The sequence below is a fragment of the Leopardus geoffroyi genome, chromosome D3 (assembly GCF_018350155.1).
Source record: "Leopardus geoffroyi isolate Oge1 chromosome D3, O.geoffroyi_Oge1_pat1.0, whole genome shotgun sequence".
NCBI lineage: Eukaryota > Metazoa > Chordata > Mammalia > Carnivora > Felidae > Leopardus > Leopardus geoffroyi.
In genome coordinates this window covers 20,783,232-20,811,108 of record NC_059339.1, presented here as the reverse complement: position 1 = coordinate 20,811,108, position 27,877 = coordinate 20,783,232, and the positions used below count along the sequence as shown (strand labels likewise).

The following is a 27,877-nucleotide window of genomic DNA, read 5'->3' as shown; positions in this document are numbered from 1 at the left end:
CATGTGCAGCCCCCACCATCTGCCAACACAGCTGCCTCCCCAAAACGGAGGTCTGAAACCCAAACCAGTGAACTTTCTCTGGAGTATGTGTCCTTGTCCTCTCAATTCAGACACCAAACCTTGTCCCTGTAGGAGCACATTTTCTGTTTGAAGTGAACTGAGCAGAAATTCCTGGATGCTGGGGCCGGTTGCCCTGGGGACAGATTCCTTGAGGATTGTGCCTGCCTGCTGGGGCTGCCATAACATCATACCACCCACTGGGTGAGCAAATCAAAAGATACTTATTTTCTCACAGTTTTGGAGGCTAAATGTCCAAGTTCAAGGTGGGGGCAGGTTTGATGTCCCCTGAGGTCTCTCTCCTTGTCTTGCAAGTGGTTACATTCATCCTGGGTCCTCACGTGGCATTTCCTCGTGTGCTCACCCATGCTGTGTCTACCTCTTCTATAAAGTCTATGAAGTCACAGTGTGGGTTTCCACATATGAATCTATGGGGACCCAGTTCCGTCCATATCAAAGCACCAGGACAGAACCAGCGACACAGAGCGTAGCTGCGCCTGACTGAGGATAGTCAACCGTCCACATGCTCTACATGCGTGGCATTGAGAGAACCCTCACTACATGACCTATGTGGGCTTGGGGCTCAGATCACAGTACAAAAATGACAGGGAGGGTCCCCATGCTCAGAGGGCTGACACCGTCTTGGGCAAGAAAGAGGACACATAAGCCAAATGTACTGTGTCTCCCACTGACTTCCCACATGGGGAAAATGTGTCTGCAGTCCCAGGTAATGTCCACACAACATAACGTCTGGATGACAGACACTGGCCCTTACGGACCCACTGGTAAGAAACCCCAGATTTGAGGATGACTGGATCAAACCACCCCACCCTCTGCCCTGACACCATCATGGCAACCGGGGAAGGGACACCTATTGCTTTGGGTAACACAGTGACTGTCTGGTGGGACCTGGACTCACTGACTAACCGTGTAGTTGGGAGATTTGGGGTCCAGGTAGAAGAAAATGATGGAAGCTTCGCCAAAGAAGCCCCAGCCACCTGTATCATCTTCCCTCCATCCTCCATGTTATTCAGGTCGGAGCATGGACTATGGGCAATCTGCACAGGGGACACAGGCCAGGGTCTTTATGTCTCATCAAACTACAGCTCAGCCCCCAGACCATTCTGATGCCCCTGCATCAGATCAACTCCAGCCCAACACACCCTCAGAGGCACGAGGTTCTGGCCTGAAATGCAAACAGTCCCATGAGAAGTAGAAAGCAGAAAACATATTCCGACTCTGATGGCCTCCTATTCCCTGAGGTTGTTAGAAGGTACAAAGTTTTCCAGAAACCTTAATGGTGACCATTTCTAGATCATCACGCACTTGAGACCTTTTCTTTTGCTCTCACTCTGTCGGGCGAGGAACAGACTCAGGAGACAGTATAGGAACCACTCTTTTGTCCACACAGTCCATATGGGGCTGCTCCTGCTCTCAGGCTCCCTCAGTCACCTCTGTGTCATTGCTGAGTGTTTCCACCTCACAGGGTCCTGGTCACAGGGAGTGAGATCACTGTCTGCCTGATTCCAATGCCACTGTGACTCTGCCTCTGAAAGACACAAAGCTTACTATTAAGAGTCACAAATGAAGTCTCCTGGTTTTCCCACACTTGGAACTCTCTTTGTCAGTGTCCCACCTGAATGTTCTTTCTCTATTCATTAATGTCATGTTACATCTCCAGGCCCAGGGTCATTTCTTTTCCCAAATTTCACTCTTCCCCTTATCCCTCCTCCCCTTTCCACTAATCAGTTCATGAACCTATACCGTCATCTCCTGTCTGTCGTCACAGTAATGTGGGGTGCATTGCAGGAAAAACACAAGGTCATTAAAGAAGAGTTTACTTCCTAGGAATCACTCTAAGATGTAAGAGAAGTCATTCATTTTTTAAAGAATTTTTTAATGTTTATTTATTGAGAGAGAGACAGAGAGCATGAACAAGGGAGGGGCAGACAGAGGTAGACACAGAATCTGAAGCCGGTTCCAGGCTCTGAGCTGTCAGCGCAGAGCCTGATGTGGGGCTCAAACTCATGAACCGTGAGCGTGTGACCTGAGCTAAAGTCGGACACTTAGCCAACTGAACCAGCCAGGAGCCCCAAGAAAAGTCATTCTGCCCTTAAAGATTTCAAACTCAAATGACGTTTGTCTCTCGTAAATATACTGGTTTCTCCTGACGGTTTTGAGGGTGGATTCTCAGACTGTGGTGACCCAGGAGCTATTACTGGCAGGGTCTCCAGGACAGATTGCCACACTTACCTGTGTCTTTCGCTCTGGATCAGTCTCTACCAGACAACCACCCACCCACTTGGGGCCCATGATGGCTTCTCCAGGTCCATCTCTAGGAACAAAGCCACCCTCACATCTCAGGGGCTTAGCCTGAAGATAAGGCTGACTGTCACTGCATGCTGTATATGGATAGTGGCATCCCACAAGGATCTAAATCTATGGGATATTACAACCAGAACCTCCTCATGGGCTCAGACTGGCTCAGCCCTTAGAGGCAGGGGAGAAAATTATGGAGGGGGGAGTAGTCAACACCACCAAGGAAAAGAGGCTCCCTGGTTCCATACTTGTGTCCAGTGGTTCATGACCATGTGCCCCCATCCCCCTTGTGTCAGGGTGAGTCCATTTCCCAGTGTCACACTACAAGTTTGTGCTTCCTTCTTTCTTCTCTGCCTGTAGTGATGGAGAGGGCGTCCACCTCCCAAATGTATGAACCAGCAGTGAGTCCCTGAGACCTCATTGCTCCCTGTGACATACTTCTTATTCAAATAGCATTAACAGCCATGGTCTCATTTATTAATTTGATTACAGAGACCAAATTAATATTGAATATTTCTTCATCTGAAAAGACAGGAGCTGGATCCATAGCACATGCCAGATGCTTCTAGTCTGTGTGCAATGAAGATCATGAAGGAGAGAAACAGGTGGGAGAGTTCGTGTGTTACTGTTGTCTGAGCTACCCACACTTTTCACCTCTTCAGCTTTGGAGCATAATTTAATTTTCTGTGACAGGATATGCCTTTTTAATGGTGCAAAGTAAAAACTTCTCAAAACCTAATAGTCACACTATGGTAGAATAAAAAATTACTTACTCATTTGGGAAGGATTTTATATCTGAGAAAGCAATCAATGTATGTCAGGAACTTGGGTCACCCCAAGTGCATGGGTGTTTGAGGACTAACAGTGAGCAGGCTGTCTGAACTGACCCCAACATCATTTCTACCCAGAGCTGCAGTTTGACCAGTGGGCATAGGAGGTGATGTGGGCCTCCCTCGGGTCAGGACAGTGGGGTCCATCTGCTGTGTAATCCCCCAAATTTGACAGGGTTGGGGCGTTGGGATCCATGCGGGCCAGTGGGGTCTCAGCAGCTGTGTCCCCTCTGGCTGGGCAGAGCGTCCTGCTCTCAGGTCTGTGGAAGATCCCAGCAGCTGCTTTTTCCTTGGCACCTCTTATGGGACAAACTCTGAGACTCTCCCTCGGACTCGAGTCTATCTAAGAACTAAGCTCGGACTTCAGCTCATGCTCAGGACGGAGCAGATTGTCTAACAGGAAAAAGTTCATGTGAGCAGTGCTCCCCTTTCAGGCCACCAGAGAAGACAAAAGAGACCTGGTCACCCAGCCCCAGCTTGGATCTCAGGACAGCAGTGTCCCCATCACCTGGTCTGCTGTCCTCCTCATGCTGTCCTCTCACTGGTCACACAGGAACAAGCCTCAGAGACCTGAGCTTGGCCCTGCGACAATCAGGTGATGGGAAGGATTAGACAAGAACATGATTGTCAGGCAGGGATGCTGGTGTCGGATCACCGGGGAAGGAGCTGGAGTGGGAGGAAGAACCCACACGCCTAAGTCTAAATCACGAAAGGAGACAAGGGAGGAAGGAGCAGGTAGGGAGTGTCTGGGACCAGAGGTCTGAGCATGTCAGCAGGGATGACGAAGGTCCTGGGGCCTGGGGACATTAGAGAAGTCTGCCTCCCCCAGGTAAAGCCTGGCTCAGAAACCTCTGAGCTCATGCTTGCCTGGAGCTGCCCAGGGGCAGTGGGTCTGTCAGTCACCTAGTGTCCTCCCTGCAGGGTCTCCTGGGGTGGGGGTCACCGAAGTCTGCACCTCCAGGGCCACCGCCACCGCCATTTGCTGTGTGCCATCCCCAGGACAGGGGCCGTGCCCTCCTCCTTCTGCGTCCTCTTCCATCTGGACCGCAATTAAGTCACAGCTAAGGTGTCTGAGGGCATTAGAGCCTTTGTCCCCTGCAGGTCCCTGCAAGCACAGAGACAACTGCCTCTGCCCCCAGCTGCATGCTGGGAGGGAATACTTTTTGGGAGATTCGCACCTCTTAACATTCGGCATTTCTCAGAACATAAAACAGTCCTCAAACTCTCTGTACCCATTGGACCATCTCCAGCATGTTTGTTTCCCCGGTTCCTTCTGCTCCAGTGACTGGGCCCTGTCCTTGACCCCATTATATTCCCACTGCCTGACACATGTGGACATTCCATGTAAATCTGTTTATAGAGTGAAGGAATAGGACGCGTGGGTGGCTCAGTTGGTTCAGCATCTGACTCTTGATTTTGGCTCAGGTCCTGATCCCAGGGTTGTGGGATTGAGCCCCACGTTGGGTTTTCACTGAGCATAGATCCTGCTTAAGATTCTCTCCTCCCTCGGCCCCTCTCCCCCACTCCCATGTGCTCTCTGTCTCTAAAATAAAACACATTAAAAAATGAATAAGTGAGTGAATGAAGGAATGAATGGATGGATGGATGGATGGATGATGCAGACTAAGTCCTCAAGCAGGGAGTTAATATAATGCCCGCATCCTTCCTACAGGGAAGGAAAGGTGTCCCTCATCCCTGGTTGTCTGTGATGTTTCCACACCTTGTCACATGTCACAGCATGGACGTCATATGACAAGTGACAACAGACCCATCACCTGCCCTCCACCTGCTCTCTCACCTGACGTCACCTGTGTCAATCAAGGCATGCCTGTCTCTATGGGCATCACCCTCCCTTCACCTGACATTCTGGACCATCCCTCCTTCCCCCAAAGCCTGGGGCCCAATAGGTCCACTCCCTGTGTCCCACCTGGGGACAAGTACCATTTCTCCCTTCCTTGTTTCCTTTGCTGTCATCCTTCTCCAGCTGACCCCCAATGTCCCCTTGTAGGCCTCCCTGTGTCAAATTCTGTCCTAAACTTGGAGCTAAATCTCTCATGAGCAGTACTGACCAGAGGCGCAGCCATGATTAAAAATCTCCCAGCACATGGAGAGGAAGTCGCAGGATGGCTTCGCAGTGGTCCCGCTGGACTCACTGCCCTGCACTGTCCCCACACCTTTCACAGCCTCCGCAGAGTTTGCTGTGTCCTATCTGCCTGGCTCTGGAAGGGCCCAGATTTTCACAACCTGTGTGTCCTCCTCTGTGAAGGTTTGTGACCGCTCAGCAAATTCCTGTTCACACTCATCACCCTGAGTCAGCCCGCCTCGTCTGAGCCCCCTGCGGGGGCAGATCCCCTCTGCTCTCTGTTCCCTGTGTCTTGTCATCAGCTGCACAGGGAATCGTAGGCTGTCCGGTCAGGACGGCACCTGTCCCTCCCGCTACAGCCCCACACAAGGAAGAACCCCGATCAGGGCAAGTGCGCCAGGACTGCACCTCCATCCTCCCTGGAGGGTTTTTCTCACGTGGTGGAAACAGGCATGGGGGAAGCAGGTGAAGGAGAGCTTTGGAAGCAATGGGAAAAAATGAGTCGTTTGCCCAGAGAGCAGCAGGGGGTGCTGTGAGACCAGGTCTGGGGGTCTCTGCAGGATGGGGGTTTCCAGCTGGCAGCCCTGTACTAACAGGAGGCCCCAAGTCTGGGGCCCTTGTTTCCTGTGGGGACAGCGCAGGCGTGTCCTCTTGAGGCCTGGTGGAGTCCGCTGGACATGGGCCTGTGCGTGGTCCCAGCTGCTGCTGCCTCCAGGCCCACCCCTGGGAACACTAGTGTCAGGAAGTCTCCGTGTCCAAGGGCCACAGACCCTGTGTGTGCACATGGAGAAGGGGCAGGGATGGGTCCCATTTGCATGAGCAGCCCCTCCTCCGTGAGGCCTGTGGACAGGGGATAAGAGAGACCCGGGGCAGCCCAGCCCCAGCAATGTGGTCTAAGGAGGGGTTGTGTCACCATGGTCTGGACCCCTGTCCTCCTTGTGTTCCTTTGTCAGTGCACAGGTAGGGACAGGACCCAGTCCCCCAAGGTGGGCGGGCCTCCAGCCTGAGTCAAATCCCTCTGGCCCAGGTCCCTAAGCAACAGCTGCTTGTCTGTTCTCTTCATTCTGATGCATCTGTGTTTGCAGGTTCCTTGTCCCAGCCTGTGGTGACCCAGCCACCGTTCCTGTCTGCATTTCCTGAAACACCTGCCAGACTCACCCGCTCTCACCCTGACCAGTGGCTTCAGTGTTGGCAGCTACCACATATACTGGTACCAGCAGAAACTGGGGAGCCCTCCCTCCCTATCTGCGTAGGTTCTACTCACATTTAAATAAGAACCAGGGCTCTGGGGTCCCCAGCCGCTTCTCTGGATCCAAAGATGCCTCGGCCAATGCAGGGCTTCTGCCCATCTCTGGGCTACAGGTTGAGGATGAGGCTGACTCTTACTGTGTAATAGAAGGTAGCAGTGGGAGCAGCTATGCTTACGCACAGTGTCTCAGATAATGAGGAAAATTGGACAAAATCTAGTTGGTCTACAGACCCTGTGTCTGAGCCTCATTTCATTGATAAACTTACCTGGAGACCTACAGTGGGGACCCTTCTATGGAAAGATCTCTCCTTGAACAAAAGAAGAACAAACACACATGTTATGCCTGTAAAGGGACCCAGCCCAGGACGTCCTAGGAAGACGCTGATGGATGAGGACATATCAGAACACAACCGCACGTCCCCATGGAGTCTGGAGAAGATGAACAGGAATGAAAACTGTGTCTCAAATGAACCTGCTGCCCAGCAAACATTCACCAGTGTCGTCACTCCCCCAGACATTCCGGTAACCCCTCAGCCAGGATGGACCTCTTTTGGAAAATCTGTTCCAATGGAGGGCCGCAGGGCCTGTGACCTCAGGGACACAGCGTCCCTTATCTCCACCTCACCTAGATTCACATGTGGGATCTTTGACAGAAACTTCTGGGTCAAGTTGGCCTTGGGGAATAGAAATCCATCCCTCTAGTCATGGGTGGATGAATGGACGATTTATGCTGAACATACTGGCCACAAAGAAGAGAATCCAGACCTGTGCACACCTCAGAGATGAGTCTGACCCCTCCTCAGTCCATCTTGGAAGTTGTGTTTACTCATTCCATCATGGAGACGGCTCTGTAGTTCAGACAAACAGGCTCCTCGTGGTGTTCCCCTGGACACCATGTTGGGCCCTCCTCCTACTTGCAGGACAAGACCAACTATATAAAATGCATGTTGATGATGATGATGATGGTGATGGTGATGATGACGATACATCAAATAATTTAGAAACACCCCTATTCAACTGAGAACTAGATGACACTTACTTTCCATCATTTTGCCATCTATTTTTTCAACTACTATTTCAGTCCCTATTGTCTCAGCAATAAGCACGAATCTGTGAAAATACACTGGTGATTGTACCTACATCTTCACAATGACAATGTCAGTCGATTTAAATCATTCTTACGGGGCTGAATTCTGTGTAAAATCGCCCACATTCATTTTGAGGTAGCAGTTGTCCAAGTGGTGACAGACACATAAAGTCTGCAACAAGGTCCCCGTCAGAACACCCGCAGCTGTCACTCCTTCCCTCCTGGAGCTTCCTGCAGGTTTGCCCTTCGTGCTCTGAGGTCAGGGCCACACTCGGGCTCCTGCAGACTTGGGTCTGTGTGCTGGGGGGACAGATCGTAGGAGGGAAGCACTAAGCACAGTGTGTGGAGAACTGTTGTTTCGCGGAGGTAGAAATAGTGACAGACGACGAAGATGGTCAGTGTGTAACCCCCCTAGGAAGGCACACGAGGGCGTCTACCCACAACCTGGAGAAAAGGGCTCCCTGTCTCTTCAGTGCTGAGGGAGCTTCTGGGAAAGAGAACTCTGAGCCCAGAGAGGAACCAGGGAAGAGGGAAGAAATCAGCCTCCTGCACAGAACTGGCCATGCGTCAATGTGGACCCGTCACTGCTCTGGCCCTGATCCTCATCTGTGTGGTTGTGCCAGAGTCACCACCTCAGTCCTGCCCCATCAACAGCCAAGGGAACCATGGACGAACTCACTACGTGGAGCCTGAGTAGAGCAAAGTGCACCCTGAGGTGATGGGAGGTCACATAGGGGACATCCGGCCTGGCCGGAAGCAAGGGGACAGTGGGCAGAGCAGTGAGGAGGCAGGAACCCTCTTTGATGGGCTCTGGTCGCCATGTCACATATGCTGTGTCCAGGCCTGGACATCAGGAGGCGCATGTCGCCTTTTTCTGAGGAGTCAGGGATGATCAGAGCTGGGAGTTGCCACCTGACGCTGCCTGTGCCCTCTGCCTGCCCAACCCCCTAGCCTATCAGAGCCCCTCCCCAACCACCACCCTAACATCCTTACACAGAGTGACCTGACCCAAGGCGGTGAAGTGTCTATGAGCTGGGGATCTCATTTGCATAGATGGGCCCTCCCTCTGTCAGAGGATGAAAAGGGGAAGGAACAGATTAGGGGAGGCTCTGTTCAGCTGTGGGGCCACAGAAGGCTGGATCGGTGATGACCTCCACCATGGCCTGGTCCCCTCTCCTCCTCAGCCTCCTTGCTCACTGCACAGGTGACTAGATGTGGGGACAGGGGAAGCGTTCCTGGGAGGACACTTGTGCCTTAATTTCTCCTCTTGTCTCCAGACCCCAGCTTTACCCTCTCTTTGTCTCTCCTCCTTCCAGGGTCCTGGGCCCAGTCTATGCTGACTCAGCCGCCATCAGTGTCTGGGGCCCTGGGCCAGACGGTCACCATCTCTTGCAGTGGAAGCACCAACAGCATCGGTATTTATGGTGTGAACTGGTACCAACAGCTCCCAGGAGAGGCCCCTAAACTCCTCATCTATGGCAATAGCAATCGACCCTCGGGGGTCCCAGATCAATTTTCTGGCTCCAAGTCTGGCAGCACAGGCTCCTTGACCATCACTGGGCTCCAGGCTGAGGACGAGGCTGATTATTACGGCCAGACCATTCACTTAACTGTCAGTGATTACACAATGTTCCAGGCTCATGGGGAAGTGAGACAAAAACCCGCTGTCCCCACAGAAATGGGACTTGCGGTGTAGCCCTGATATTTTGGCCCCATCAGCTGTTTCTTTGTTTGATATCAACTGAGGTCTGTCACCCGCCTCAAAGAATTTGTCTACAAACCTTTCCACATTCTCTTAAATTTCTCCTTGAAGCCTGTCCTGGGGAGCAAGATATTTTCTGATTTTCTCAAACTGAGCGCAAATTCCTGGGCGCCAGAAACAAGCCACCCTGAGGACAGTGACCATGTCACATTAGGGCAGAAACAGGGTCACAAAATCCAGAGTATCTATGGCTGATTTGTATATTTGGGTCTTTTGAAATGAGTCCCTGTCCATTCCCATCAGTGCTGAGATCTAACCAGTGATTTTTGTTATTCACTTGCTATTTGTTATTCACTTTGTTAATACTTACTTGCAGAAAGATGTTGAGTAATAATGGTGTTTAGGTCACATTAGCCTGTTCACCTTGCAGAAATGTCCTCCCCTCCACCACCCCATTATTTAATTCCCTGGTTGTGGGAGTGAGTTCTATATGTGTAGGAGAGAATGTGCTATCACAATATAAATGCTTCTATCTGTTTCCATTTTATGTGGTTTTTATTAGGACTTTGCTTTCAATTTTTCAAAGAATCTTTCAAGGTCTACTGAGATCATGGGATTTTCATCTGTTTATTTACTAATATGATGCCTTATCTTAGAAGATTTATTAATACGGAATCCCACTTTATATTTGCAATAAATCACATATAGTCACTTTATATGACTATTTTAGTCTGATAATGGATTCTCACTATTGATATCTTATTTAGAATATTTGCATCAATATTTCACAATATTCTACAATTTTCCTTTTTCTGTACTTTAAAAAAAATTTTAATTTTACTTTATGACAGAGGGAGAGACAGAGCATGAGCACGAGAGGGGCAAAGATAGAGGGAGACAGAGTCTGAAGCAGGCTCCAGGCTCTAACCTGTCAGGTTAGAGCGGGATGTGGGGCTCAAACTGAAGAGCCAAGCCTTGAGATCATGACCTCAGCCAAAGTCAGACACTCAACAAAGTGAGCCACCCAGGCACCCCCCTTTTTCTGTATTTTATATATCAAGTGTGTGTATTTCTTTCTATAAGAATATATACATTTTGTGAAGTTAACCACATCTTATGCCTTTTTATGGAATAGTTCCTAATAATATTGTCTTTTTTTCTAAGGAAACTGGTCTGTTTATTCATTTTTTTAATGGAACCATTTTTACTTCTTAAATTATGTCTTTAATTTATTATTAAAAGAGGTTGACAGTATGATTTTTCCACTTTTTATTTTTGTGCACATGCCATTTCCCATTTGCATATTTGTGTATTATTCACTTCCATGCAAAAGTTAGTAAGTGGGTTGTTCTGCATTTAAAAACCTGATTTTGAAGTACTAATTAGATTCAAATACACGTTGTGATTCTGTGGACACCAGGGGGCGCTGTGGCCTGACAAGAGAGCAGAGACTGATGCCCCCCTCTCTTACACATGGGAAGAGCCCGAGCCTGCTTCAATAGGACTGGGAGCAATGACCCCTTCCCCAAGTATGATTCTCCTGTACTGTGACCCCTCTAATCCCATGGGAAAACCGGGTGCTGATCTTCCTTCAGCCCATAGGAAACTCAGATCATCTCTTCCTTTCCCTTGACTAGAACCATCATCAGCCCAGAGTGATGCAGGGGCCAGACATGCCCCATATCTGAATGAATGACTCCATTCCCAAGAACGAAGGGAAAGAAGGAGAGAAATCCTGTCCTCAGTCCCCATGGTGGCCCTCAGGAGGCTGTACTGTCATATTTCCTGTATGGCTCCATGTTAATTTGCAAAATACAATGCATATGAGAAAACTACTTGCTACCCAAGTGCAGCTCAGAGAGAAGTTCCTGCCCTCACTTGCAGAACGTGGTTTCCCCACCCCCCCAGCCCCACCCCATGCAGGATTCCAGAACTGCCATCTGCTCCTACTCTGGAATCCAGAGCAGCAGGAGCTGCAAAGTCAGCACAATTACGGTCCCTTTTCAGGTGACCAAATGTCAGGGAGGGCAGGTGAGGGCGGGACTCTTCCGATGGGAAGAGAGGCTGTAGGTTGTCCCGAGAGGAGTCAGGAGGTGGAAATCTCCCAAAATGGGAGACACAGGTGAGTGACCGATGACAGCTTGTTCAGCTCACAGGGGCGTCTCTGACCTGAGAGTGGCCTGAGCTGTGACTGGATCAATCTTCCTACAGGTTCTCTGTGCCTCTCCATCTTCCTTATGCCCTCAGACATTCATTCCGCCACATTCTGCAGGTTCCTCAGACACTCCTCTGTGGAGGGGCAGGGGCTCTGTGTGGGGAAACTGCAATGAACCAGGCAGAGGGGGTGCTTTCTCTCTGCTTTAGATATTCTCCTAATCCCCCCCTTCACTTCCTTGCTTCACCTTCTCTCCTCTCCAGGGCATCCACCAAATCTTTGAGCTCCTTCCCATCTCATGATTGACTCATTTCCCCTCACTCTCATCACCTGTCATTCCCAGAGGTGGGACAGGCCCACACATCATAGGAAGGACTGATGGTTTTGGCAACCTCCTTCCCTACGGATTCATATAGATGGTCCCCATGAACGCTAGACATAAATTACCCTCTGGTGAACATCCTTGAACGTTTATCCGTGTATGTTTCATATGCTATTGATACCTATGTACACTTGACATTAACACACATGTCAAATACTATCTTGTATTTGAAAATATGCACTTTATGGTTACTGGTCTTTTACTATAGAGGACAAATACTTAATGATTTCTATAACTTGTTAAAGGGTATTTAAAAATGCCTCAGTAATGTAGCAATGAATCGATAAAATAAAAGTATAATTACCAGGGAATAATTTATAATCAGAAACTTATAGGTTACTAACTGCACAATCTCTGTGCAAATACAAAAGAAAAGATGAATAATTGGAGTGAAATATGTTTTTTGTCTCCACCTTGAAATAATCCAGCAGTCCAAGGTGGGTGTCAAAGCTAGAGGGCTTCTTTTATAAATTTTTTTTTCAACATTTATTTGTTTTTGGGACAGAGAGAGACAGAGCATGAACGGGGGAGGGGCAGAGAGAGAGGGAGACACAGAATCGGAAACAGGCTCCAGGCTCTGAGCCATCAGCCCAGAGCCCGACGCGGGGCTCGAACTCACGGACCGCGAGATCGTGACCTGGCTGAAGTCGGATGATCAACCGACTGCGCCACCCAGGCGCCCCTAGAGGGCTTCTTTTAGATGATGTTGATCTAAGAGAAGAGGAATAAGGGTTCAGAGAGGAAGTGTGGGGAGATGCTGGAGGCTGAAGGAAGGAGTGAGAACTGGTCAGCCAGCAGAGAGGCGCTGGGTGCTGGGAGGTCTGGTGTCCTCTCCCAGGGGCCAAACCCTGAAGAATCAGAGTTCTGGAAGCAGAGCTCTCCTCTCAGTCCTGACGGAACCACTGGGGCAGGAACACAGAGACGGCTCCTTCCTGACCCTTCGTGTTACTCCCTCATTGTACCAGTCAGAGATTAGTTGGTGCTTATGAAATATGTGTTTCACAAATAACTATACAAGTTCTGAAATATATAAATGAGTTATTATTTCCCAAACGAAAAAAATCTTTATGCTTTTCTGTTTCCCTATAAGAAACGGAGGCAGCACAGGATCCACTTAGTTCTTAAAGCCATCCTATGCTCAGAGTTTGCCCTGTGAGATCGTTCATTTCATGGTCAGGCACGCAGAGCTCCCCTCTCATACTCCCTCCTGCTTCATTATTGTTCCTACTGCTCCAAAATGGGGAGCAGACTCTATCATCACCCCAAACCTGGGTCTGTCTAAGATCTCCTACAGGAGTTCACATAGTAATTCCCTAAAACACTCTGGTGGTTTTCTCTATGCCTACAAGAAGCCCCAAAGGACATTTAAAACCAATTCCATGTAGGATAGCATCAAAAAGAATAATAATAATTTTAGGGGGCAAAATAAACAAGTAGCAAGAGACTTGCAAACTGAAACCTGCAAAAGATTGCTGAAAATATTAAAAAGATTAAATACGCGAGAGAACACTGTGACCGTGGATTGGTGACTTAATATGTGAAGGTGTAACCAACGAGGTCCAAATCCATCTCGATATTCAGTGCCATCCTGCCATGAGCTTGCTGCCCCCAGTTTAATCCCTCAATATCTACTGCTCACTCCTTCTGGTTCCTTTGTTGGGAAGACGTTGGGTATACATCTGTTCTGCGGACCCAGACCGTAGACACCCAACCCCCATGAATTACACATAGAGTAATAGGTCATGAGTGTTTGCGGTCCAGGAGAGATAGAAAAACCCCTCAGAAGGGAGGAGGCCTCCATTTATAGTAATGTTCTGTTTATACCTATTCTCATACTGATGAAAATTACAAAATGGGGGTGCCTGGGTGACTCAGTTGGTTAAGCGTCTGACTGCAACTTAGGTCATGATCTAGCAGTCTGTGAGTTCAAGCCCCACATTGGGCTCTGTGTTGACAGTTCAGAGCCTGAAGCTGCTTTGGACTCTGAGTCTCCCTCTCTCTCTGCCTCTCCCCCACTCTTTCTTTCTCTCTCTCTCTCAAAAATAAATAAATATTTTAAAAAATTTTTAATTACAAAACTGATATATGAAGTATATCAGAGTGTCAAATATATAAGCACTTGCCAGGCTAAATTTCAAGGGAAAACGTGAATGCTGAAAAATAAGGAGCAAAAGACACATTTCCCTGACAGCATCCTGTCCTCATGGCAAAGACAGGCATCAAAAGTCCTTGCAGTGTGGGCTGAAGGGATCTATCAGGAGAATCTAAACCCCCCACCGCAACAAAGGTTAAACTAGAGGACAAGTCCAAGAGAACTATTATGAGTTTGAACCATCTTGGTGCTCTGAGAACTTTAAGGCTTTCATTAAGTTTAAGATGACACTAGACTGGTTTTGACCCCAGGCACCTGGAAGGGCAAACTCCAATGTCAGGTAATACCTGGTAGCGTTAGCACCATGCAATCAATACACCATGTATTTAACCACACGGAGGTCATCGGTGACCCAGAAAAATTGCAACCATTCCTAAAATACACAGAGGGCATCTCTCCATCCTACTGCATTTGGGAATGAAGTCATTCTAGACCCAATTGCAAAAGTCTGGACATCATTCCAAGAGTGCTATGAAGTTTCAGAACGACTGGACGATTTGGTGTCTCAGCCCAGCAGGTGGCACTGTGGGACCGGTCCTGTGAGGACAAGCTTCTAGAGCTGACCCACTAGGGAACTACTCTAATAATTCTCGCACATTCATCAGGCAGTGTCCCCAAGGCAGTGTGACTCTGCAGCCCTGTGCCCCTGGAGCCACATGAGCCCTCAGCTCTGAGTCCCTCACTCCCATCCATGATTCATCCTCCAACCCCATGGAGTCAATGCCCAGGTGGTGTTCAGGTAGGGACAGACAATCCCACACCTGGAGAAGTTCGCACAATGAACAAATCACCTGCCATGCTACCTGCGTCTAGGGTAAAAGACCCTTGGGAAGGGGAGGATGGGACTTCTCTGTCCTGTCCTGAGTCCTCTCCTCACCTCCTGCCTCACAGACAAGAAGATCCCTTTAGGGCTGAAGAGAAAAGATGCTGGGGTTGTGGAGGGTGGGGGGTGGGGGGGCATTTGCACTCCTTTGTTCCCGTCATCTCTGTATGGCAGTCATCACCCCCATTCTTTCTGTCACCTTATAGCTTCTAGCTTTCCTTCAAGGGTCTCTGTCAGACTGTGCTACTTTGTCATCGAGGGCATCTGGGTCCTTGATAGGGGCAAAAAGAAGTATATATATATATATATATATGATATTTATTAGAAATAAATATTACCTATTACAAAATTATGTATAATATATAAGCAATATATAAACACATATTTTAAATATGTGTAATATGTTATATTGAATTATTACATGTGTAACTGTACTATATAACTATTAAATATGGGTATCTTGTATGATATAAAACACTATAGATTACATATACACATTATATGTATGTTCCATGTTGCAATTTATATATCACATATTATAATTTATATATTTAAGTAATAGAACTTAGAGAGAGAGGGAGAGGAAAATGAAGTTGCTGTCTCGGAACTAAGCTGAGTTCTTTCCACCCAGAGCGAAATTTAGAGACTCTGCCAGGTGTGTGGTCTCACAGAGGAAACTGGATTTGCAGCAAAATAATGAGATCACGAGGAATAACTTGCAAAGCCTTGAGTCTCAGAGCAGGAGTGAGCGGGTTCTTTTTATTCAGTCATCGGGATGGATATTCAGAAAGGGGACTTTGTCAGCCTGCGAAAGGTGGCCATCGTGTCGCACGGGCACACTTAGAAAACAGGACCGTGCCTGCATCCTAGGTTATGTCCCTGCAGCTTGCGCTCCTCCTCGTGTGGAGACTGACATTATAAGGAAGCAGAAGTAACTGTCCCGCGAGGGGAAGGGGCCAGGGGCCTGCTCCCAGAGCCAGTATAAACTGGAGGAGGTTTGGGCTCCTGACCTGGGGGAAGGAATGCAGGGCCTTGCTTCCTCTGACACAGCGCTGGGAGTTTGCCCTCTGCTGTGTTGTCTCTGATGTGGTGAAGCACTTTCCTGGCCTGGTGGAGATTGTTAACCTTTGTATTCCCTTTGTTCCCTTAAAAACCCTTAATTACTGGTGTGTTGTTGCATTTATTTGTAATTCTGACTCATGTTAAAAGCCACTAGGGGTTAGCTGGATCTTTCTGTCCCTTCCAACTTCGTGAGGGACTCCAGGGCCCTGGGTTCTTCTCCCACATCCAGTTTTTAAATCCTTCTTTGCTCCACTGACTCCAGGCCTTCCCAGCAGGAAAGGATTCTTCTCACCCGCTGAGAGTTTCTTGGGTTGGCTCAAGGCTCCCTTCAAGGTCAGGGATCCTGGCTGATTACTGTGACTCCGCCATTTATTAGGATGAATATATAATCAATTCATTAGTTTTCAAACTGCTATGATTTCAGTTGCTATTTCTAAGCAATATGATATTGGTCATTTACTTCTATATTACATGGTGACTAATGGAAGCTGATTTTGTATTTTTCAGATGTGTCAATTACTCTTTTTAATTCTTCTCCTTTGTCTTAAGTTATAGATAGATACTCTTTATCTTCAAATTTGATGCATATACAATTGCATACTTTTCCCCAGTGTATCAAAGAATGTTTTGATAAAGAAGCACTAACTGATTGAGTAGGAACCTTTGTGTGATATAAGTTGGACTGCCAAACACAGACAATGAGAAAGGCAAACAGTAACCATGCAAATTATATGAAACAGACAATGTACCAGCGATTCTGAAATGAATAAAAATCAGATTTTCTTTCACGCTGTGATGAGTGCTGATCTGACATGTGTGGACAATACTTAAATGTGTATTTAAGGAATGAATGAGTGAACGAGCGAATGAATGAATGATGCAGACTAAGCTGCCAGTCAAGCAGTTACTGTAACACCCCCATCCTTCCTATGGGGGAGGAAAGGCATCCCTCATGCCTGGTTGTGATGTTTCCACAACTCTCCACATGTCACACCATGGTTGCCATGGGACACGGGGACAACAGACCCCATCACCCTGCCTCCCACCTGGTTCCCATCTCACCTCACCTGTGTCAGTCAGGGAATTCCCGTATCTGTGGGCATCACCCTCCCTCCTGACCTGACACTCTGGACCATCCCTCCATCTCCCACAGCCCGGGGTCCAGTCAGTCACCTCACTGTGTCCCACCTGGGGACATCTTTCTCATCTTTCTGTTCTCATCTTTCTCCAGTTGACCCCCAGTGACTCCTTCCAGGTCTTCTTATTCCAAGTTCAGTCCTAGGACTTGCTGTGGAGGTAGGTCTCTAACGAGCAGCATTGCAGAGGCACAGCTGGAATTAAAAGTACCAGAAATATGGAGACGAGGTCACAGTATGGCCCAGCAGTGTTCCCTACTAGACCCAGAGGTTTATTTCAGTCTCTGCACATGCAGCAGCCTCATCAGAGTTTGCTGTGCCCTGTCTGCCTGGCTCTGGAAGGGCCAAGCGTTCTGACACTGTGTGTCCTCCTCGGTGAAGGTGTGTGTCCCCTCAGCGAGCCCAGTTCACGTTCGGCTCCCAGAGTCAGCCTGCCTCCTCTGAGCCCTGCCATGCGGACAGATCCCCCCTGCTCTCTGTTCCCTGTGTCTTATCCCTAGCTTCACAGAAGTTCACAGGCTCCACTGGGTCAGGACTGCACGTGTTCCTCCTGGTAGACATTCCTCCCATCCACGGAGGAAACGTGATTAGGGACAGCACAGGAGGACCTCTGTCCTTCTCTGGAGCGCTACACACACATGGTGGAAACTCAGGCATCAGGGAAGCAGGTGAAGGGGAAGATTGGGCAAGAAGGAGAGCTTCTCCCAGAGACCAGCAGGAGGTGATGTGACATCGTGTCTGGGGGTTTCTGCAGGAAAGGGGCTTCGAGCTGGCAGCCCTCTGATGACAGGAGGCCCTGGGGCTGGGCCCCTCCTGTCCAGTGGGGACAGGGCAAGTGTGTCCTATCTAGGCCTGGACCAGTCCCTGAACCTGGGCCTGAGTGTGATGCCAGCAGCTGCTTCCTCCAGGCCCACCCAGGGGGAAACTAGTGCATCAGGAAGTCTCCCTGTCCAAGGGCCACAGACCTGTGAGTGCACAGGAGGGAGAGGCAGAGGGGGGTCATATTTGCATGAGCAGCCCCTCCTCGGTGAGGCCTGCAGGGAGAGGACAGGAGAGACTACGGGCAGCCTAGCCCTAGCACTGTGGCTAAAGTAGGGGCTGTGTCACCATGGTCTGGACCCCTGTCTTTCTCCTGTTCATCTGTCACTGCACAGATAAAGATAGGCCTCAGTCCACAGGGTGGGTCCACAGCCTGAGTCAAATCCCTCTGGCTCAGCTCCCCAATCACATGCACCCTGTCCCTTCTCTTCATTCTGCTGTGTCTGTGTTTGCAGGTTCCCTGTCCCAGCCTGTGATGACCCAGCCGACCTCCCTGTCTGCATCTCTGGGAACAACAGCCAGACTCACCTGCACCCTGAGCAGTGGCTTCAGTGTTGGTGGTCAAAACATGTACTGGTACCAGCAGAAGGCAGGGAGCCATCCCTGGTATTTCCTGTAATACTTAGACTTAGAAAAGCAGCTGGGACCCGGGGTCACCAGTCGTGTCTCTGGATCCAAAGATGCCTCCACTAACACAGCAATTTTGCTCATCTCTCGGCTGCAGCCTGAAGACGAGGCTGAGAATTTCTGTGGTACAGATCACATCGGTGTGAGTGGCTACCGTTACGGTGTCACAGATAACGAGGAAGTGAGACAAAACCCCTGGCTTCTTGTCCCTCGTCCTCTTCGTTGGGAAGCTTCTGTGGAACTCACTGTCAAGTGTAGGACAGTGGTGTTTATCACAGTGACAGAGACACATGAGGAGGTGGATGAAACCCTGAGGCCTTAGGTTCCAAGATGTGAAACAATTATTGAGATGATTAGTACCTTTACTAGCAAAATAGCAATAGAACATATTTCCTGGGGTTTCTGGCATGAAATCTGTAACTCTTGCCTTTTCTTACACACAGTACCCATGGAGCCTCTAAAAAGTCAAACAAAATGTATATTAATACTAATAAATGTTAACATCACTACTATATTTTCAGCTTGCAAAACATGGGTAGAGCAGAACATGAAATCCATCCAGATGACGGCACACACGATCATACTATGTTTTATGAAACTTCACATTGACACGTATATTTTCAAGACAGAGGGTGACCTGCACTTATCCCAGCCCCTGGGGTGTGCTTTTGCCTCCAAATAAGAAAGCCAACTAAATAGGTAGACCTTATGATGAGCCTCTCCTCCATGATAAAGATTTCACCGAAAAGCAGTGTTTGTTTACCAAACCTGGAGTTTAGCAACTGCATTCTCTGAATGTACAGCGTTTATTTTTGTATTTATTTTCTTTTTCTTTTTTTTTTTTTTTTGCTATTTATTTCTTTATTGGAGAATTTTTTTTTAATTTTTTAAAATTTATTGTCAAGTTAGCTAGCATGCAGTGTATACAGTGTGCTTTTGGTTTTGGGGGTAGTTTCCCGTGATTCGTCGCTTACATACAACCCTTAGTGGTCCCTAACACAGTAGCTCAGTGAGGCCCATTCACCCAAAGAAGATACAGAGCTGGGACTGGGACCAGTGCTCCCTGATGGGGACTCAGCAGTTGAGTTCCCTCCGGTCTGACTGAGTCCCTTGAGCAGAGACTGTATATTGTTTGCTTTGGTTTGGCTTTCCAAAGAATACATTTCTTTATTAAAGGTACCCAATTACATCGTTTGGTTAAATTATCCTCATACACTTATAGAATGTCTTTTTTTTTTTTTTTTTTACAGTTTCAGTAATGTCTGTCTTATGTATTTATTTTTAACATAATTTATTGTCAGAGACTGTATATTGTCACTGAATACGCTTCGTCTCCCCAGGGTTGAAGCCAATCTCCATCCTCTTTAGTGTGTGAAGTGAGCTGAGCTCCAGCATCAGGGTTCATGGACAGGCTTAGCAGTCCCTGGATGGGCCCCATTTACATGGATAGCCCTTTCTGTGGCAGAGAGTGGAGGAGAAAAGGAGGCCTGGGGAGCCCCAGCCCAGTGTGGAGACCAGGGTCTGTGTCATCATGGCTTGGACTCCAATCCTTCTAGTGCTCTCCTCTAAGTGCACAGGTAGGGACAGGCCTTGGGGATGCAGGGTAGCCTTCCAGCCTGCATCAGTCTCAGTCTCGGACAGTGGGAAACTTTACCCTTGTCCCAGGCAGTGCTGACCCACCCACTCTCTCTCTCTCTCCGCATCCGTGAGAACAATAACCAGGCTCACCTGCACCTTGGGCACTGGCTTCAGAGTTGGTAGCTATGGCATAAGCTGGTTTCATTAGAAACCAAGGAGCCCTGGTAAGTCTTGTGTTATTACTCAGAATCAAGGAGTTCAGATCTGCATTTCCCAGCTGCTTATCTGGACCCAAAGATGCTTCAGCCAATGCAGGGATTCTGCTCACCTGTGGGCTGCAGCCTGAGGACGAGGCTGACTCTTACTGTGCTCTATGTCATGGCAGTGGGAGCAGCCACCATTACTCACAGTGTCTCAGATAGCGAGGAAGTGAGACAAGAACTCTTGGTCCCCCAGACCTTGTTTCTGAATCTCTTTTCAGTGAGAAGCTCATGTAGAGACACATGTAGGAGGGATCATCTGCAGAAACATCTGTCCTTGAAAAGGCAAAAGAGGGACACTCGTGTTTGAATGTAAAGTGAGAGGAAATTGGGCATCCCAGGAAGACACTGACAGATGAGGTAACAGAGCCCAACCGCACGTCCCCACGAGGTCTGGAGAAGATGCACAGGAGTAAATACTGTGCCTGCACCTGAACGTGCCAACATTCATCCACACATTAGTTCCACCACCTTATTCCATAGACTGTGACCTTGTGTCAGCACGGATGCATCCACGGCTGATATAGTGACAATAACCCTGGTCAGAGACACAGTCTCCTCTCTCTGAACAAGCTAGACATGAACTTGGACCAGATTCTACAGACTCTCCATGACAACAGCCCCCACACCCTCCCACCTCTTCCCCCCTCTGCTCCTTTGTCCCTCAGGCTTCAGTCCCTCTGGCTCTTCAGGTCTGACTTCTGTCTCCAAGTTAGGATTTCAGAGAAAGTTGGGAATGATCTTGCTGCAGTTTCCCATTCCTGGGACCCATCTCTAGGGAGGAGAATGACCAGATAATAGAGCTGCATGAAACCCCTCATATTCTCCTTCCTGCTGTCACTCAACAAGACTTCTGATCCAGGGAAGTGTTAACAGGTCTGCTCTCCAATGAATCCTCACTGACTAAATAATTCCTCCCCCAGGGAACTGGTATTTGAGATATCTGCCTTTAAATGCAAGGTCTATGACCCTGGAGATGGGCAAATATCTCTCAGGTTGTGGAGAAGGAATAAGAGGGATGTAAAGCTACCTGGTTTCATTTTAAGTCACACACCCAGACACACACACACACACACACACACACACACACACACACAAAACCACACACACAACCTTCTCCTTTCTCTGAGGGTATAGTGTCCTGGATTCTGTCTCTGTCCCTCCAGAGGTCAGGGTCAAACTCTGCTTACCCAGCCATCCTCAGTGTCAGATTCTCCATCACTAGAAAACAACAGGGACATTGAGGGTGACTGGGGCCCTGTCACCAGGGCAGCCAGGACATGTTCTGGACACTTGATCTCCTGGGACGAGGTTGTTGCTCAGGAATCGCAGGGCAAGTGTCTGTCCCCATCAACAGCTCAGTCCCCAACCATCTCTGGGCTCCAGTCAGTGCTTGAGGCTGATCAGTACATTGATTCTGGGAGCAGCAGCCTGAGTTCTGCTCCCATAGAGCCCAAGGCTCATCGGGATGTGAGTCACAGCCTCACCTGGTTCTCAGAGCTGGACTGTTGCTCCCTCCGTCACCCCAGTGATACCTACAAACAGGCTGACCTCTGCTGAAATGTCTTCTTCCCAAACCCAGAGCCTCAGGGCCTGTGATGTCAGGGACAGAGGCCCCCTTGTCTCCGCCTCTCCACTATTCAGGTGTGGGACCTTTGACAGAAACTTCTGGGTCCAGGTGAACTTGGATAATAGGGACTTATTCCTCTAGTCATGGGCGGTTGCATGAATAAATGCTCTGCCCTGAACATGCTAGACACAAGGTAGAGGGGCTACAGCTGTGTCCACCCAAGAGACAAATCTGACCCCAACGGCTCGTCCCTTGAAGCTCTGTGTTTGATAATCCCATCACTGAAATGGCTCTGAAGCTCATAGGAACAGGCCCCTCTTGGGGTTTTACTGGGCACCGCGTCAGTCTTTCCTACCTGCAGGGCCAAATCAATGATTAAAAAAAAACAAACTCAAGAGAAAAACATCAAATGAGTTCACAAAATGTTTATGGAACTCTATTAAATGAGAACAGGGGTCATTCCTTCTCCTTTGTTTTTCCACCGAATTTTTAAACCATAATTTCCATCCATATTCTCCCTGCGAAAAGCACAGATCTGTGAACAATGTACTAGTGATTCACAAGGGCGTTATCTTTGAGTTTTAATCAATCCTATTGAGACGAATTTCATGTAAAAAAACACTCATCCGTTTTTAGGTGCCAAGTTGGCTAAGTGGTGACAAATACATAAACTGTGTCACTGGATCCCTGTCAGAGCATCTGCAGCTGTCATGTTCCCACCTGGATCTTCCCACATATTTTCCCCTTGTGCCCTAAGGCCAATGCCACACACAACCTCTCCTGGCAGGGATCCTGCAGACTTGTGTCTGTGTGCTGGGAAAAGGAATCCTAGGAGGAACCATTGCCCATAGTGTGTGGAGAACTGTTATGTCAAACAGGTGGAAGTAGTGACAGATGACAAAGATGTTCAGTGTGTAACCCCTCTAGGGTTACACACGAGGGCTTCTGCTCACGCAATGCAGAGAATTGCTACCAGTCTCCTCGGTGTTGTGGGAACCTCAGGGTAATGAGACGTCTGTAAAGGGGGGAACAATCACACCACAGGAAACACCTGACACAATGCACAATGGGGACATGTATCCGTGGGGACTAGTCACTGATCTGGACATGATCCTGATCTAAGAGGAGTTTGTATAAAGCCCCATGAACAGCCAGGGAGCCCTAGACACATTCAGCCTGAGGAGTCTGAGTAGAGGATAGTCTCCCCTGAGATGATGGGAGGCCATATTAAGGGGACACTTGGTCTGGCCCTAATGCAGGGGACAGGAATCAGAGCAATGGGGAGGCATGAGCTATTTCTGTGTCCTCTCCTCACCATGCACACTCTGATGGGTCTGGGTCTTGACACCAGGGGGCGCACCGGTCCTGTTTCTGAGGGGTAAAGGATGATCAGAGCTGTGACTGCAGAACTGGCACTGACTGTGCCCTCTGCTCAGGGCTCAAAACTGGGACCTCCCCACACCCTGATTCTACACAGCCCCTCCCATCCCCACCCCTCCTTACATCATCCGTCAGAGGCCTTTGACCCAGGGCCAGTGAGGGGTCAGAGAGCTGGGAGTCTCATTTGCATGGAAGGGCCCTCCCTCTCTCAGAGGCTGAAGAGGGGAAGGGAGAGATTAGGGGAGGCTCTGCTCAGCTCTGGGGCCACAGAAGGCAGGATCGGTGCTGACCTCCACCATGGCCTGGTCCTTTCTCCTCCTCACCCTCCTCGCTCACTGCACAGGTGACTGAATGTGGGGACAGGGGAAAGGGACACACTTTCCTGGGAGGACAAAATGGGCCCTGCTTCTTCCTCTTGTCTCTAGACCATATCATCACCCTCTCTGTGTCTCTCCCCCTTCCAGGGTCCTGGGCTCAGTCTGTGCTGACTCAGCCGCCCTCAGTGTCTGGGGCCCTGGGCCAGAGGGTCACCATCTCCTGCACTGGAAGCAGCTCCAACATCGGTAGCAATTATGTGAGCTGGTACCAACAACTCTCAGGAACAGCTCCCAAAATCCTCGTCTATCGTAATAGCAATCGAGCCTCGGGGGTCCCAGATCGATTTTCTGGCTCCAAGTCTGGCAGCACAAGCACCCTGACCATCACTGGGCTGCAGGCGGAGGACGAGGCTGATTATTACTGCTCAGCGTGGGATGATAGTCTCAGTGCTTACACAGTGCTCCAGACCTGTGGGGAAGTGACACAAAAACCTAGTTACTCATTTGTGAAGAGCGTGAATAACCCAGCAGCTGCGTGCTCAGCTTAGTCTGTAAGTTCTGCTTATTCTTTGGCTGATGCCCTGCGCCCCGGTCCATCCAGTTGCACCCCATAGGAGTGAGGCTCCTCCTCTCCCTTCTCTCCTCAAGGTCACTCAGATTAGTTCATTCATAGACAGATGGTCGCTATGGAACCAGAAAGTCCTTGTCCTCATGAACTATGAAAATTTACTTCCATGCTAGTTTATATTCATTTGTTGTCTTCTGATCTTTCTTTTTTTTTTTTTTTAATTTTTTTTTTCAACGTTTATTTATTTTTGGGACAGAGAGAGACAGAGCATGAACGGGGGAGGGGCAGAGAGAGAGGGAGACACAGAATCAGAAACAGGCTCCAGGCTCTGAGCCATCAGATCGCCATCACGGACCGCGAGATCGTGACCTGGCTAAAGTCGGATGCTTAACCGACTGCGCCACCCAGGTGCCCCGTCTTCTGATCTTTCAATGAGTGAAACATCTTCTCCGTTCTGAGCCTCTCAATGGGGCATCAGCACTGTCCCTGCTCTGCTAGATGGGCATGTCAACTCTCTTTGCATCTGGTACCATTTTGCCTAGCTTTGACCAGATGACGATTTCACTTGTATGCTGATATTTGCGGGGAATACAGGAAACGTGCCGAACTGCAAATTGAAAAGGTGAAATAAAAACAATCTGCCCAGAGCAAATCCTGAATGTGAATGTCTGTAGAAGCTTTCTTCATAACCATCACATGTAAAAGCAATGAAAACTCTGCACACGGATGTTTATACCAGCTTTTTACATAATCTCCAAGACTTGACGTGACACAGATGTCCTCCAGTAAGCTGTGCATTGTACACTGGGAACTTAGCCAGCTTTAAAACAAATGACCTCTGACGTCACAGTAACATACACCAATTGTAAATACATATTTCTCCAGAAAGGAGAACATTTAAAGTGCTGCATAACACAATTGTAATTGGATTACATTTTAGAAAAGGCACGACTCTGGAGTGTTTGAAGGTCAGTGATGGACAGGAGGCGGAGGAAGGAGCAGGAGGGCGAATGTGTGAAGCACGGCATTGCATTTATGGTGGTGACACTCTCATACGGGACACCGTGATGGCAGCCACACCGTACTGCTGTGTTGTCACAGATCACTATACTCTGCAGCACAATAACAGCACCTTAGGGCATGCATGTAAAGTCATCTCGGAAGTCTGGGGTCTCTAATAGTGTGACATCATCCAATCTACTGCTGCAAAGGCATGAACCTGCTTCGCCGAAGGGGCGGGGCGAAAGGGTGCTGACCTGAGGGACTTTGAAAAGGAGAGGAGCCTGTATGTTCAGAGACAAAAGAAACCACATGTAAGGCCCATACTCCAGTTGATGGAGTTGTATCCCATGGGCTGAGTAGTCAATAATCGTGATGTGTCTGGGCTGTGCACTGGAATTGAACAATGAAGTCAATGGTTGCAGATGGTGGGAGGCAGTGTTCTCTCTTCAGGAATGGATGCTAATGTTTTATGGGGGTCTTGGTTTGTCCGTAACCAAAGTGGTGGCCAGACCCACCCTTGTGGTTCTTATGCCTACGAGGTATTCTTCAGCTACAACCATCAAGAATCTTTGAAAAATACGGGTTTATTACTTACAAGACCTGGAAACTACACAGCACACTTGGGGCTACAGACTGAGGTCCTGGGCAGAGAAAGAGAAAAGGAAGTGGGGGTGGGGAGCAGTGACCAGAATGAAGTGCCCCTTCCCCTGGGAGCTGAGGGGGTTGAGAAAGATCCTGTAGGTCTGCCTCCCTGTGGTTGGAGGTCCTGGGGATGTGCAGGTGGGGTGAGAGGTTCCTGTTCTTCAGCTCCACTTCATGATGCCCACTGTCCCAGGCATTTCAGTCTGATCTTGGATGCTCCACCCTCACGGACTCTCATGACCTGTCCCAAACTCACCCTTGAGTCTACAGGTCTGCAAACATCACCACCAATCATATTTTCACTGTCACCAGCCCTCCCTGGGCATCAACCTGGGAAAGACAAACCTACACTCGGCTCACCAGAAGGTAGGACATCATTAATACACACATGCCACATGAATGATGAAGGGACTGGGTACCAGAGCCAGCCTAGACTTAGGGACTCATGGGGGATCCTCTCACCCATTCTGTACAGGGGTATGGTACCCTGGGTTCTGTCCCAGGCTCCTGTCCCTCTTACACATCCACACCTGGATGGAGACTGCTCACCACGCCTGGACACCAGCCTCAGGCATAGTCACTGCTTGCTGCCACCAAGGTCAGGGTCCACCATTTATGAGCTTGAAATTCACTATTTCTACTTGTTTCCCAGATCTTCAACTAGTTTCTTAATAGAGAACCATCTCCTTATCTAATGCTTGACTGCAGTCAAAGGCAGCACCATCTGACGGGTCAGTCAGAGCAGGAACCCCCAGTTCACACTATCCTCTTCCTCCTTCTCTCCCTGAGTTCCTTCTGCCTCACAGTCCTGAGCGTCTCCTGTGAGCACAGCCTCCTGTGTCTCCGCCTCCTGTTCTCCTGTCTCAGTTGCTCTCCCTGGACCACATAGTTTCCTAGGTCTTGCCCTGCTATGTCCACCCTCTGACCCCTGGTCCACAACGTCACCAGATGGTTTCTCCACTCTTTGAAGTCACATCCCATCATGGTTAGAGCAACTTCATGCCCTGTTTTGATTTTCCCTTCTGTGAGCTCATGTAGAGAACACAGTCATCCCTTTCTTTCTCCTGAGATGTAGGAAATGACAACACAGATACATGTAATGTGAGAGTAGTTGGAACCCATTGCTTTAATGTACAAGAACTCTGGAACACTGAACATGAAGGTAACGTGCTAAATCTCTCAAAGTTCATACATCAGTGAAAGCCGATGTATGCTGATGATGGAGTGTTTGGATTTGTTTTCTGTTCAGGAAGGGAGGAGGATGAGGGACAAAGAAAGGTGGAAGAGTCAGCAAAGTGAGACCTTGTGGTTGGACATGGATGTAGGCTATTCTTTACACTTTTGTTTATTGTTTTTCAACTTGAACAGGGCCATGATCTATATCTATCTATATCTGTATCTGTATCTATATCTATATCTATATCTATATCTATATCTATATCTATAATCTACTTATCTATCTATCTATCTATCTATCATCTATCTATCTTTCCATCTCTAGCTTTTTTCTTATGAGGGATGATGTATGCATATCCTGCTATAAAGTTCTACTCAGAGTTGCCAAAATATGTGTTTCATCCATGATCTCAGGTTATCTCACATCTCCTCCCAACAGGCTGAGGAAGAGGCAGCTTGGAGACCTTGGAGGAGATGGGAATTCAGGATTTTAAGTAATAGGAAAGAAAGGAAGTTGGAGGTAGAGATCAAGGGGCGTGGCTGTTCAGGGAGTGGAGAAGTGGGCGGGGGGCAGACCATAATGAACACCTTGGGTAGGAAAGACTTTGGGTTTTATGCCAACAGCACTGAAGGACCTGTCTGAGTTCGACGAGGAAGATCCCTCTGACTGCCTTGAGACAAACTGTCTTAAGGAGGTGGGTGTTTCTGGTCACAGAAATTTACTAAAAAGGGCTTTGAGTCGAGAAGTGTGGGAATCATTTGCACAGTGCAAGTTGAGGTGGATCCACGGTGCAATGAGAAAGTGAGGGTTTATGGAAGCAAATGCTCAGACATTGAACACATCTGAAAAACATTAAAGTCTCACATTTAACCTCTATTAAACTAAGACAACGTGTAATAA

The 27,877-nt window shown here is 48.6% G+C and overlaps 2 protein-coding genes and 2 gene segments (V, D, J or C); all 4 read left to right on the top strand.

Annotated features, from left to right (window-relative positions):
* LOC123587584 (immunoglobulin lambda-1 light chain-like) overlaps positions 1 to 27,877 on the top strand; it is an 876,584-nt gene that overhangs the window by 99,852 nt on the left and 748,855 nt on the right. The window lies entirely within an intron of this gene.
* LOC123587586 overlaps positions 1 to 27,877 on the top strand; it is a 1,001,573-nt gene that overhangs the window by 248,099 nt on the left and 725,597 nt on the right.
* Positions 1 to 27,877, top strand: part of LOC123587588 (immunoglobulin lambda-1 light chain-like) — an 824,513-nt gene that overhangs the window by 75,926 nt on the left and 720,710 nt on the right. The gene's annotated exons all lie outside the window — the stretch shown is intronic.
* LOC123587595 lies at positions 8,737 to 10,043 on the top strand. The segment is given in 2 exon segments: positions 8,737 to 8,829; positions 8,942 to 10,043. Coding segments are annotated over 2 exon segments (438 nt in total).